This window comes from Haliaeetus albicilla, chromosome W (assembly GCF_947461875.1).
Source record: "Haliaeetus albicilla chromosome W, bHalAlb1.1, whole genome shotgun sequence".
In the NCBI taxonomy this organism is placed as follows: Eukaryota; Metazoa; Chordata; class Aves; order Accipitriformes; family Accipitridae; genus Haliaeetus; species Haliaeetus albicilla.
In genome coordinates this window covers 27,492,388-27,505,884 of record NC_091515.1, presented here as the reverse complement: position 1 = coordinate 27,505,884, position 13,497 = coordinate 27,492,388, and the positions used below count along the sequence as shown (strand labels likewise).

The following is a 13,497-nucleotide window of genomic DNA, read 5'->3' as shown; positions in this document are numbered from 1 at the left end:
AGAAGACCAATACTTCCTGTGTATTGCACAGACTTTCTTGTGTTGAGGTCTAAACTACATTTTAAAGGAATTTGGGCAAATTTGGGTTTTCTCACTAAATAAGCCTGAGCCCTGTCTGCTTTCTTCGAGGAATAATTTTGCAGAAACTTCAATATGGCTCTGTCCTAAATGCAGAAATAAGTTCGTTTCCTTAAATATGTAAAAGGCAGGAAATGTTCAGTAAAAAAATCTTTCTCTCTGTATCTGTGTCGTCTTATAGCTTTGTGACATACAAAACCTAATCCTATTCCAGCACATTTTATATAAGAATGCTGATTTGATTACCTCCCCCTCTCCAAACAGCAAATGGGAAATGAGTGAGAGCTTTATGTGCATATCGAGGTCGCTCAAACTCTGCCATTCTGAGAGATCAATGCATATGAATGTCTGAGTTCAAAATTAGAGCTTAATCCCACAAACTGCTCCACACCCAGTACCTTTAAAAATCAGAAAAATTCCATATGGTCACAGCAGTCTACATGCAGAGAGTTTTCTGAATTTGTTCCAAATTTTAAGCTTTGTTGTTTTGTCTATGGATTTGGCTTACGGATAGACTTTAACTCTGTTAGCACTGAAAGGTATATATCGTATGATCAGACCCCTATGTGATAACCCATTTGAAAACAGTCCTTATATGTTATTTTTAACAGAAATGTCTGGTGGCCTGAAATTAGTAAATATTTGGGTTAAAAATTAAAGCATAAAGATGGTATCTTTTAATCTTTGTTTTCACTCAACATTCAAAATAATGGTAATTATTCTGAAACATACTGCAAGAAAATCGGTATAAATCCTCTAAAATCAAAGGCATTGTAAGAGTGTTCTCATATCACTAGCCATATCATAGGGTTGCATATTCAAAATATGAAAGTGTAATTAAGGAATTGACTGCTGTGTGACCACTGCTGCTATTATTAGCTATGCTGCAGAAAACATTTTAATTCCATTTTCAGCTCCAGATACTTACATGTTAACTACACAAAAACTCATTGAGATTCTGTATTTGAAGGATCATATCTAAAATGATGAAAATTCTCCTTTAAAGACATTATTTAGCTTTTGGCAAAAATATTATTTTCATTTTAGTTTGTTACAGTGTACTCTTAAGACACATATAATCACTAGAAGATAATGAGAAGGAAACTATAATGGCAGTTCATAAGAATTTTTTAAAATAATTTTTGGTGTAATAATTGAGAGTTATAGTTTTTAATTGGAATTAAAGTTTAAATAGCAGGAGTTACAATTAATATTGTTTAGTTGATAAGTATGAGACCGTAAGAGGATTCTAATATGTTCAAAAAGTGTTTTGAATCAGCAGCAGTCTATAGACATGCTGCTATAACTTCGTAACAGCATGGTAGACTGCTTTATGGAGCCAGTGGTTACAAAGATTCACTTTAACTTTTTTTTTTTAACTTGCAGGTGTTCCACTGGCCTGAGGCCAGCAGCTGTGAGTGTACTGCAGCTTGCAGTTTACACCAGAGTGTAGAAAATGCTGACACCAGCTGGCTGCACATAATTAAGCTGATTGCGGTCTGACAACTTGAACTATGATACAGATATGTGATAAATATACAAAATATCTTACAAATTTGATTCTCTGACATATTTTATCTACTTTTTTTTCCTCCTTAACAGATATGATATCTGCACTTATAAAAACAAGCCTTGTGGAACACTGGGTAAGTTTATGAAGAGAAATTTCAGCTTGTATTTGCTGTTTGTTTCCTTGCTTTATACTTGGCTATTAATTTATTGGCTGATTAGATCTTTTTAAGTTTATGCTTTCAAAATTTTGCAGTTTTATAAACATGAATAATAAAGGGTAACCTAGATGGTTTTATGCTTTGATAGATTGCTAGAAGTTTAACTTGAGCTGCTGATGGGCCTTTATTCTCTGGCAGCTGTAATGCTGATAAAACCTAGCAGATCACTCAAACTTACCAAGCAATAATTAGAGGAGAGGACTGACTTACTGTTTATTTCTATTTAACCTGTCTCCACGATCAATTTAAAAAAATACAAATAAAAGACCTTAGGAAAGTTTAAACAAAAAACCAACAACAACAAAAACACCCACCAAACCCACCAAAAACCAGAAAACCCCCCAAAACCACCCTACTAAAGAAACAGGCTTTGAGATTTACACTGTTGGTCTGTTGTACACAAGGAGTACAGCTTCAGACTGTTACTTTCACAGACTTAGAGAAAAATAGCACAGTGATATAAATTACAGTAATTAACTCCTTAAAACAGTACTTTGACAATGGAGAAACACAAGCAACCTTGAGTGCAGGATGGAGAACTACCATTCTCTCCATACCTAAATTTGTCACCAAAAGTTTTTTACTATACCATAGTTGTTACCTTTAGTAGTGCTTTAACATATGAAAGAAATATTATTAAACGAGTGTGTGTGTGTATATATATATATCTTCAATTTGGATCCTTTCATATAAGCCTCTTTCTCAGAATGAATTAAAGATATAATTCTCATTCAGATAGTTCAGGTTATTAATGCTTTTCTCATAATCAGAGCTCATAATTTTATTTGCTTTGTCTTTTCCTGTATTACTGTATGCTTTGCTAGCCTTAACTCATGTTGATTTTTCTACAAGTCTTGCTCAAGTCAGCATGATGCTTGTGGCACAGGGAAGTAGTTTACATGGGGAAAGGTATCAGAATTTTGCCTGCTGTAAATATAAACAATATCCACAGCATGTTTTAGTAAAAGGCAAATGATGATGAATTTCTAAATGTAATTGATTTTCTTTTGACATTTGTGTGGGAAAGACAAAACTGAAGAGACTGTCTATATTGATGTCATATAATTGTCTTTGCAATTGTAGTCTTAAAAGAAGAAAGTTTTAAATGGTGTACATTCACTGATGAACTATTTGATATTTACATGTGATATTTTTAACACAGATCATTAGTGTACTATTTCTTACTGTATCAGACTTTGCCATAAAGGCAAATACTGCTTCACTTGAATCCAGCATAACAGGGGATGGACTTTGGCAAATGCTTGTTTTTTAAAAAAACAACAAAACAACCCCCCCCCAAAAAAACCCAAAAAAACAAAACCACACACACGATATCAGTTCCAACTCACTGTTATGGGACCCTTGGGAACAGAACCATGACACTTTATTTGCATTATAGGCATTGAATGGGAGAAGAGACAAGGCCCTGTGGCCCTCTTTTGCAAGGCATTTAATATGCTTAAGTCCCACTGACCTCCAGTAACTAAAGTTAAGCATATATTTAAGGTGTCTGTGAACAAAAGTCTCAGGTCTCAAAAGGTCAGAAGAAACTTGAATCATTGGTGTTCTAGGAAGAAACAGAAGTAAAGGATTTACTGTGGCATAGATGTCTCTCTCCTATTCCAGTTTCCTAAAATAGGGAATCTTGCATGGAAACTCTTGGAAAAGATAGACCTCAGATGTCATTGCAGCACCTTTGTGGCTCCAGTGAAGAACTCCTTCTTTTTTAAATCTGAGCCATAGACTGGGTTCTGGACTTGATCTCTGCCACTTTCTGCAAGCGTGGTATGGAATTATAAATCATTAATCTGGTCCTGTAAGTCACTGAAGCAAGTGCTCAGTTATAAGATCTGAAGATAGAGATGACTTCATCACTCAAATGTGGTGAACTTTGCAGGGGAACATGACAGTTGTTATGTAAGTACTGCCATGTTTTCAGAATGTCCTACTCAATTAGAATAGCATAGTTTAGGCAGGTGAACTGCAATTATTGTATTTTCTACAGGTTGCACGCTGCAAACAATTTACAGATTTTTTTTTTCTTAATGGATAGTTGTTTTTCTTCTGATGTTTCATCCTGTCCTCAGTAGGCGTGTCTACACCAGTGATTTGATTCAGAGCAGTAGTACTGTTTTGATGCAAATTCTACAGACACACGTTGTCACCTTTTGCCCATGTCAGTTTGGTTATCGGAGTAGTTTTGGTATGTGCAAACTAGATTTGTTTTGGAGAAAATTAAGTCAGAACACATACTCCCCAAATGCTCTAAAGGTCTAAATCACTACATGGGCTGTATTCTCATGATATCCTGTAATATTTTTTCCTTTTGAAAGCTTTGAACCACATATGTAGTGAATATGTTTGGCCTACGGGATTAAACTAATCCAAAGTAGAATGTCCAACCCACATACAAAGATATGTGAGGAGCCTCAATATCAGTGCTTCACTCTGCTGACCAACTCCTGTGGCTCCAAATTACTTGCTAATGTGGACACAGCCAGGAAGCACTTGTCATCTTATTACTTGCTTCTGTTAGTCCAAACAGAATAATTTGAAGTAGCACTTTTTCCAGTCATTGTTTTGTTATAGTGTAGTTAACTGAGCAGGTAATTTCCTTAAAGAAAGGATTACTGCTTTTTTTTTTTTTAGATAAGAAACCCTAGGGAGGAATACATTAAATAAATCTGTTTAGAGCTTTCTCTAGTGGCAGAAATTATGTCTGCAGTATGTTGTGTGATACTCTGTTGCTGAAGGATGTATAAGATAAGGAAGAGCTTTCTCTCTCTAAAGAAAGTTTTTAAAAGCACTTGTAATACAGTAAGGTTTTAATTCCAGAAGATGATGGGTGATAAATGGAAAAGACTTCAATGGTTAAATGAATGCTTGTTATTAACATGTCTCCTCTCTCTTCATTGATGCATTCAGTTTTGCTTTTATAATTTTTTAAAATGTACCATGTGGGGCTTTTTGTAGCCAGAAAAGTTGCTTGTATGTTTTTATGAACCCACTAAACTTAAACATTTGTTTAGAAAAATAATGTGGATACATTTTGCTTTCTTCAGGCTCAAGAATGTTAAAATAGGAATGCTTTCTTGAATTCCCTCTCCTGGCTCAAGTTACTAGGTGGTCCCAAGTTACTAGAAGTAAAATTTATAAATCCAACCCTTAGTCTAGACATTTTCCAGCACTGACTGCAGTTCAAAAAATACTGATGTCTAGCTGGCAAAGTGAAATTCCCCCCAGTGATTTTTTGCAAATTACTAGAAAGTTAACCTCTTGCCAACTGCTCCTTCTGTGCATAGAGGCTATTAAAAAGAATCCAGGCATTTATAAGGAGGGCTTTTAAGACTGAAACACCTTGGCGTGACCTTTGTGTCTCCTTCTGTTTATTCAGGCTTGGCCTCTGTGGCTGGAATGTGTGAGCCTGAAAGGAGCTGCAGCATTAATGAAGACATTGGCCTAGGTTCAGCTTTTACCATTGCACATGAGATTGGTCACAAGTGAGTGAGTTTAAAAAAAAAAAAATGTTTTAATGTATCTCCTTTTTAATATTAGTTTAATAATAGATATTATTTTTCCTGCATGGCTGTACCATCTCTATTCTGGTGCTCCATGTTTCTGTATATAGTATGAGTGGCAGTATTTAGTATATATTTCCAAGGGCTTTAACTTTAGTACTGGAGACTCATTGTTTACCGTTTGATTTCAGATTCCAGTTTAATCTGCTTTTGAGATTTGGCTCACAACCTTCTCTGTTTCATATTTTGAAATATTTAGCTTTGAAAATTTTCTCCCCCCCCCCCCCCCCTTGTCTACCTTTCTTTATGAAACAAAAGCAGTTAAAAGGTAACTTTTTTTTGCTTTTTGTTATTTTGTCTTACATATAATTCAAACTATTTTCATTAAAACATTGATTCTGTTGTCAATATTCATACACTTTTAGTCATCTTTCACTCAAGCATGAAATATATAAAACAGTCATAGCATCACTTGTTACATTTTAAGCACCAGCATATCATTTTAAAGAGCATGATGTTATGAGACTGATAAAATTCGAGTAGAGTTTGGTCTGGAAATATTTCAGATCTTCCTTCAAAAGACAGCATTGTTAGTACGTTGTGATGACTCTAAAAATACTAGGCACCTTCTATTATCAAGAAGTTTCCTTCTGTGTTTACATGGGTTGACCAACACTGAGTTATGGATGACATGTTTTTCCAATCATTAGCTGATGCAACTGCTAAAAGTTCCAATGCAGACTGAAATGGAAGCTATCAATCTGCTGATCAAAAGCAGGAGTTGGAAGTAAACACTTATTTCCAGCCCACCTATCATGCGAGATAATCACTGGGCAAGTATGATCTCATTTATATTATGTATGAAAAAAACACTGTAGTTGCACTGAAGTAGATGAATTCTAGAATCCAAAAGCAATTGTATAAGATCTGAACAAAAATAATTTAAACCACGTGTAATTCTCATCATCTTCGTTTCCTTCCTCCTTTACTTGCATGAGTTGAAAAAGATAGGATAAAGGAAAAGGTATTTCCACTGCTGAGGAAAGAGCTCCTCCAAATCACTCACAGTTCTGCAATTCTTGTTAATAACATCTCTTATAGTAATTTGTGACCTTGCTGTGAATTTAATTCACATGTTTAACAACAAAACCTACAATACCACATCTTCATTCTAATCCATATGCCATGCAACTACATCTTTTATGCAGGTTATTCCACAGATACATGAAAATAATGTATATATACGCAGCTATTTTATTATGTAAAGCTGGCATGATGACAACAACTGATTTGAAGAGCTTAGACCTTGATTAGAATCTGAGAAAAACAATATAGCCTTTGTATATATCCTGTGATCACAGGATTATTTTATTTTTTTTTACCACCTGTGTTTTCTTCAATCCATATTGGCTTCTTATATATAAGGTCTTTAAAATTCTGAAATCTCAGCTCTTTGAGGCTTTCGCCTCCTCCTGTAGCTTGCATGACATGTCAAATGCTGGTTTGAAATAAAAGTAGAAATCATATTCATTAGATTTTATCCGATGCACAGTGATTAAAGTTGCACTGCAGGCACAGTGTTAAATGAACATACCATGTAAAGCTGAAGGAAGAAGGAGGAAGGGGGGGACGTTCGGAGTTATGGCATTTGGCTTCCCAAGTAACTGTTACACATGATGGAGCTTTCCTGGAGATGGCTGAACACCTGCCTGCTGATGGGAAGTAGTGAATGAATTCCTTGTTTTGCTTTGCTTGTGCGGCTTTTGCTTATCTATTAAACTGTCCTTATCTCAACCCATGAGTTTTCTTATTTTTACTCTTCTGATTTTCTCCCCCATCCCACCAGAGGGGGAGTGAGCGAGTGGCTGTGCGGTGCTTAGTTGCCGGCTGGGGTTAAACCACGACAATACCTTCAGTAAAAGCTGGAAAGAATATGTGGGCAAAAAATCTTTAAGGCTTATAACATTTTGTGCTATCTGCTCATCACCCCCCATTTACCCATAAAGTGACTGAATGCCTCTAAATCAAGCAAGTTATTACTTTCTCTTGACTTCCTGCTTCCTTGAGTGGGTATTATTAATGAATGTACTACAAGATACTTGCATATGTGAGTAAAATAATAGTTTCAAGCAGCATTGTAAACTTTTTTCTTTGGTTGTGCCACAAAGATTCCTTTTCTCTTCAGACATACGTGGGAAATAGGAAATTGGCTTCATTGTCAAATGAAAAATAGAAGTATTTAAGTGATATGTCTACACTGAATATATAACATACACTAACAAACCACTCAGAATGGGAGGATTGCCTTTTTAGAGATCATATTTTTATTAATTATATAGTTGCTGTGGAATACTGTTTTTGTTTAAAAATGTTGAACTGAGGAATAAAATTTTCTTGTGATTAAAAGAGAACAGTAATGGTAATACATATATTCTAATAGATTCTTCACAATTTCTCCAAAATTTGATTTCTAAGATTCTCTGATGGAAAGTATGGCTCAACTTGTTATTAGTTTCTAGTAGTTCATTAAATTTTAAAGTGATGAGAAGTCATTAGATCATCCAATCTGACTTTCTGTATATCGCAGTGTATTAAATTATGGTCTGTCATACTTTCTGTTAAATATTTATCAGTAATTTTTAAAATATGTTTTTGGCTTCTGTTCCTTACCACTTGTAAGTTTTTATTATAGTTTTGGTATTTGCATAACCCAGTTTTGGTGCAGATAAGCTGTGTGCAGTCAAGACTCATAACTAGGTGTTTTCATTGAAGATGACCATACACTGTCATTAACTCTGTGTTTCTTGAGGGCATAAAGAAGGTGTTAGATTAACAGTTTTATGGTTGTTTCTCTCTATGCATGGTTCTGAGAACAGCTTTGTATTACTTTTAATACTTCTGTGAATCAGATAAAATTCAGAGCGAGCCCTTCAGCCTTCAGAATAGTGTCTCTAGAAATTTGATTTATGATGCTTGACTTTCAGGATGCTGAAGAAATGCTTAAGATATGTGGCAAGCAAAAATCACAACCGGTGATTTCTCATGGCAGGAATGAGAATTGAATGTGTATCCCCTGCACTGTCAAAGTTTGACTTTCTTAGTGAAGAAAGGAACTATTTGCTGGCTTGAATATGCTCTTATGCTCAGACAAGTGTAAGATTTAAGATCCAGTCCCATTTTGTGTTTCCCTACCAGCTGAGTTAGGGGTTTTTCTGCTCTGTGCTTTTTTTTATTTGAATACTTTCTGAACTGCCTAACTTGCCCCATGCACACTGTACAGGACAGTTAGTTGAATTGATAGGGAATTCCAGGTTCCATTGAAAGGGGTATGTCTCTAAAAGAAAGGCATTGTGCCATTCATTGTTGCAGTCCTATTGAGCAAGCTGAGATCTGGAAACTAAATAACAACATGAAAAAGAACAAGTAAGATAAAAGGGGGATGGGAATTGAAATGTCAAAACATGAGGATAGTGGACTAGACTTAGAACAGAGAACTGCCCATAAAACTCTGAGTAAGGAAAGAATTTACCAGTGACAGACATCTATAGAGGGCTGTATGGAAGGAGCAGGGAGAAAAGGCTGGTGGCTAAAGTAACTTCTGAAAAGTCAGAATTGTCTTGATTTATAGAAGATGTAATGAATTGACATTCAGAAGAGTTTGGCAGTCATATCTTGATGAAAAGAAGGCATAAGAAATAGTAAGGAAATAGATTGTAGTATAATGAAGTAAATTAGTTGCAAGACGAAGAAGAAAAATAATTTCCTAGCATGTATTTAGTTCTGAATTAGTTCATACGGCTAAGACGCGCCTGTAATTGTAGCATTTTTTAAGTCTTTTTTAGTCTGTATGCAAAGTAGAAAAATAGCATAAATACCCCTACTGCCCATATGAGAAAGTTGGTCTTTGGTGCTGGAGCAGAAATTTCTAATCTAGGAAAATGTTATCCTAGAGGTACTTTCAGAAGCTGGTTGTCTTTTCCTCATTCTTCAGTTATCAGAGAATTTCATGTTTGATCGGTCAAATCTCAGCTGCATTATAGGACCTGAGTGAGATATTTTCTAGAAGAAACTCATCTCCGAGGAATATATGGATTGTACAACTAGTAGGAAAATACTCCAATCTGAGGTAATAGGGACACATATACCATACTTCAAAATATGAAGCACAACTAGGATGAATTGTACTAACACCACTTCCCATCGGATCTCCAGTTGATGGTGTCATCATTGTTTTATCTATGATGATGATGTCTTCCATCTTCAACTATAGCAGGGCTGTCACAGTCTCAAATCTACATTGTATGAACACCTCAACACCAGCCAGAACAAGTTAAAACTTGTCCTTGCTAGATGCCTAGGATCATCTGAGAATGATGACTTACATTTTTAGGGACAGTTTAAGTAACTTACTTTTAGTAAATTGACTGGACAAGCCACATAAGACTATATATATATATATATATATATGTTTTTTCTTCTTTTTTGTTAAAGAAACATTGTTTTAGGTCTGCCTTTGTAATACTGCAGGTATAAAAGCAGGCAACTTCTATTAAAAAAAAAATCTTCATTGGGATTTTAATAATGTATTGTGCATTATAAAATGAAATGTCATAAACAGACTAGAAAAATAATTCTGGTATCTGTGATATGTTTATATTTAAAATATGGAAAAGGTTTGTGTCCATGTAAAATATTATTTGAAGTATAGAATTAACAATACTAAAATCATTTGTCTAACATTAAAGCATCCTAATCAAGGAAAAGGAATGTAATAACATTTCACAGATCTTAGCAAAGGTGTAAGAATAAATGGGGGTGAAGAGGAAGGTTATAGAAACCTTCAGGGCATCATGAATTTCCAAAGGAAATCTGAGCTCAAAAGTTTGCTTCCTGATTAGAGGCAATACTTTCCACTTTGACCTACAGTGTAGAGACCTCTTGCATTCATACTCCAGCTTTGTGTAGCACACAAACCTTACTTGATGTTATTCTTGTGGAATGAAAGCTGGATAGCTATGGCAATGTAAACCAGGAGGAGAAATTTGTGCTCTACTTTTTCTAATATTCCCATAGAAGTCTGCTATTTCCCCATAAGAAAGTTCAGGTTTCTGAATAAGCTGTATTTTTTCAGTAAATTAGAATTTGCTGTGTTTAAGAGCTCCATATGTTATTTAATACTAACTTATGCTAATACATCAAAATTGTATTTGATTGGGTGTTTGATCATGAGCCATAACTCAAAGAATGATGTTTAGGAACTAAATGGGGAAAAATGTTATGCTAAAAGTATGCTAAAATTATGTTTAATTTCATGGCAGGTATGCTTCCTATAAAGCTACTATTATTCAATTAGTTTGTTTCCCAAATTTTCAGGGAAGTAATATGTTTCACTAAAGTCGAAGTTGTAAATTCTGCATTACTTCAGAATAAAGGATTAGGGATTCTCCAAACCATATAATGATCTCCAAATGCAAGAAATCAGCAGTTAAGGTTAAAATCCACATTAAGACATGGAAATAGAAAGTAAAGTAACTTGATCCCTCCCTTGAGGAGAATAATGCAATATCGGGTAGTTTCAATAAATGCTATCAAGGTTTGTGATCTCAAATTAAAATAAACAGATTTTTCAAGACCATACTTTTTTAATTCTTTTTTTCTTTTCTTTATAATGTCATGTAAGGGTGAGTTGCAATTTGTGTGCAATTCTGAAGCTGTCACCAATACCTTTATAACATTGGCTAGAAATACACGGAGGTCTTCCATGTATCATAGAATCATTTAGGTTGGAAAAGACCTTCAAGATCATCAAGTCCAACCATCATCCATGCCCACTAAACCATGTTATGGAGTACCCCGTCTATGTGCTTTTTGAACACCTCCAGGGATGGTGACTCAACCACTTCCCTGGGCAGCCTATTCCAATGTCTGACAACCCTCTCGGTAAGGAAATTTTTCCTAATATTCAACCTAAATCTCCCTTGCCTCAACTTGAGGCCATTTCCTCTTGTCCTATCACCAGCCACCTGACAGAAGAGACCAACACCCACCTCACTACAACCCCCCTTCAGGTAGTTGTAGAGAGCAATAAGGTCTCCCCTCAGCCTCCTCTTCTCCAGGCTAAACAGCCCCAGTTCCCTCAGCTGCTCCTCATAAGACTTGTGCTCCAGGCCCCTCACTAACTTGGTTGCCCTCCTCTGAACATGCTCCAGCAACTCAATGTCTTTCTTGTAGTGAGGGGCCCAAAACTGAACACAGTACTCGAGGTGTGGCCTCACCAGTGCAGAGTACAGGGGAACAATCACCTCCCTGCACTTGCTGGCCACACTATTTCTGATGCAGGCCAGGATGCTGTTGGCCTTCTTGGCCACCTGGGCACACTGCTGGCTCATATTCAGCCGGCTGTCAACCAGCATGCCCAGGTCTTTCTCTGCTGGGCAGCTTTCCAGCCACTCTTCCCCAAGCCTGTAGCATTGCATGGGGTTGCTGTGACCCAAGTGCAGGACCCAGCGCTTGGCCTTGTTGAACCTCATATGATTTGCCTCAGCCCATTGATCCAGCCTGTCCAGATCTCTTTGTAGAGCCTCCCTACCCTTGAGCAGATCAACCCTCCCTCCCAACTTGGTGTTGTCTGCAAACTTGCTGAGGGTGCACTCAATCCCCTCATCCAAATCATTGATAAAGATATTAAAGAGAACTGGCCCCAACACTGAGCCCTGGGGAATGCCACTTGTGACCTGCTGCCAATGTAGAGAGGGAGGGGGGAACTTTCTCTCATTACATGGTATGGGGATACAGTGTAAAAAAAAAAAAAAAAAGTGCTGACCTTCTATTGCTATAAAAACATGAAGATTGTATTTTCTCCAAAAATTTACCATAACATCATATCAATTCATAAATATTACACTGATAGTAGGGATGAAAATAATTAACAAAATCACCATGTATGTCTACACAGAAATTGCTGTGTGAGTTACATGTAGTTCATAGCTCTGATATTGTAGGAGAAAAATATTTTATTCTTTAATAGCGTATTTTGTGCAAATTCACGCTCTTTTTGTTGAACAAGATAATGCTGAAACATGCTAGTTTTCCCTTTCATCCCTCCTTGCATATGTTCTAATGTCACTAAGAAAAGGCAATTTAAAGCTATAGTAACATTTACAGATACAGTGAAGCTGTCTCTTAATTTTCTTATTTTTTCAATGTAGGCTGCAAATAGACATTCTAAGCTATATGAAATACATATATAGATTTAAATGACATCTTTTTGATCATTTTGGGAATAAGTACAACACTAAAAAAATACAAAGTTTGTGAAAAAGTTGATATATCATATCTAAGCAAATAAGCTGTCAGTTTTTACAAGCAAATTATAATTTGCCCTTTAGATCTTATATCTAATACAAGAATACTTGTTCAAGCATGCCTTCCATCTTCTACTGTAGTAGAGATTTACTGTTCGAAATTTTTAAATTATTCTTCACTGGTGCACTTTGTGACCTTTCCCTGCCCCTTGCTTCATTCTTCATAAATGTTGTGAGAGCAGTGTATCTAAGTAACATGCTGAGGTAGTGAAGGAAAATCTACCAACATACCTGGGTCAAGATACTTACCTTGAATATGACCCATTTCACTCTTAGTATGTATGTTTATTTTGTCTTTTCTAGTACAAATAATTAGTATAATAAAACTTCTTAAGGTTAAAGTTTCTTTTCTCTCTTAAAAAGAAATGTATATTTTTTCCCAAAGAGTTAAATGTAGTTATGTAGCTGTAGATGAGCCTCTGATAGTGGACAAGAAGATAAAGAGCTTGATTGTACAATATCTCTCTTGCTTGTATTCCTGTAACTTTGTTGCCTCACCTGACTCAAGATTCTCAGTCTCTGGTACTTTCTTCCTTATGCTGTTATACAAGTGGCAGAGCAAATTAAGAGCCACTGCTTTAAAAGAATTAGTCCAAATTCTCCCTATAACTCATGAATCTGTATGTGACTAAAAAAATGAACATACACTGTTGTATTTAGAGGAAAAAAAAATTAGCGTCCTCTGCAGTTCTGAATGCTCCAGACTCTAAGAAAGTTAGGAAATGGCTTGATATGCAGATCATCAGTACTACAATTGGAAAGCGGAGATAATTGATTGCTAACAAGTGAAAAAAAAACAGTTCACCT

The 13,497-nt window shown here is 35.8% G+C and overlaps 1 protein-coding gene across 14 annotated transcripts in view; it reads left to right on the top strand.

Annotated features, from left to right (window-relative positions):
- LOC138683530 (A disintegrin and metalloproteinase with thrombospondin motifs 6-like) overlaps positions 1–13,497 on the top strand; it is a 185,859-nt gene that overhangs the window by 71,162 nt on the left and 101,200 nt on the right. For all 14 annotated transcript variants that reach the window (XM_069775470.1, XM_069775476.1, XM_069775478.1 and 11 more), the window contains 2 exons: positions 1,681–1,724; positions 5,203–5,308. In XM_069775470.1, the coding sequence (XP_069631571.1) occupies positions 1,681–1,724; positions 5,203–5,308 (150 nt within the window). The remainder of the gene's footprint in view (positions 1–1,680; positions 1,725–5,202; positions 5,309–13,497) is intronic.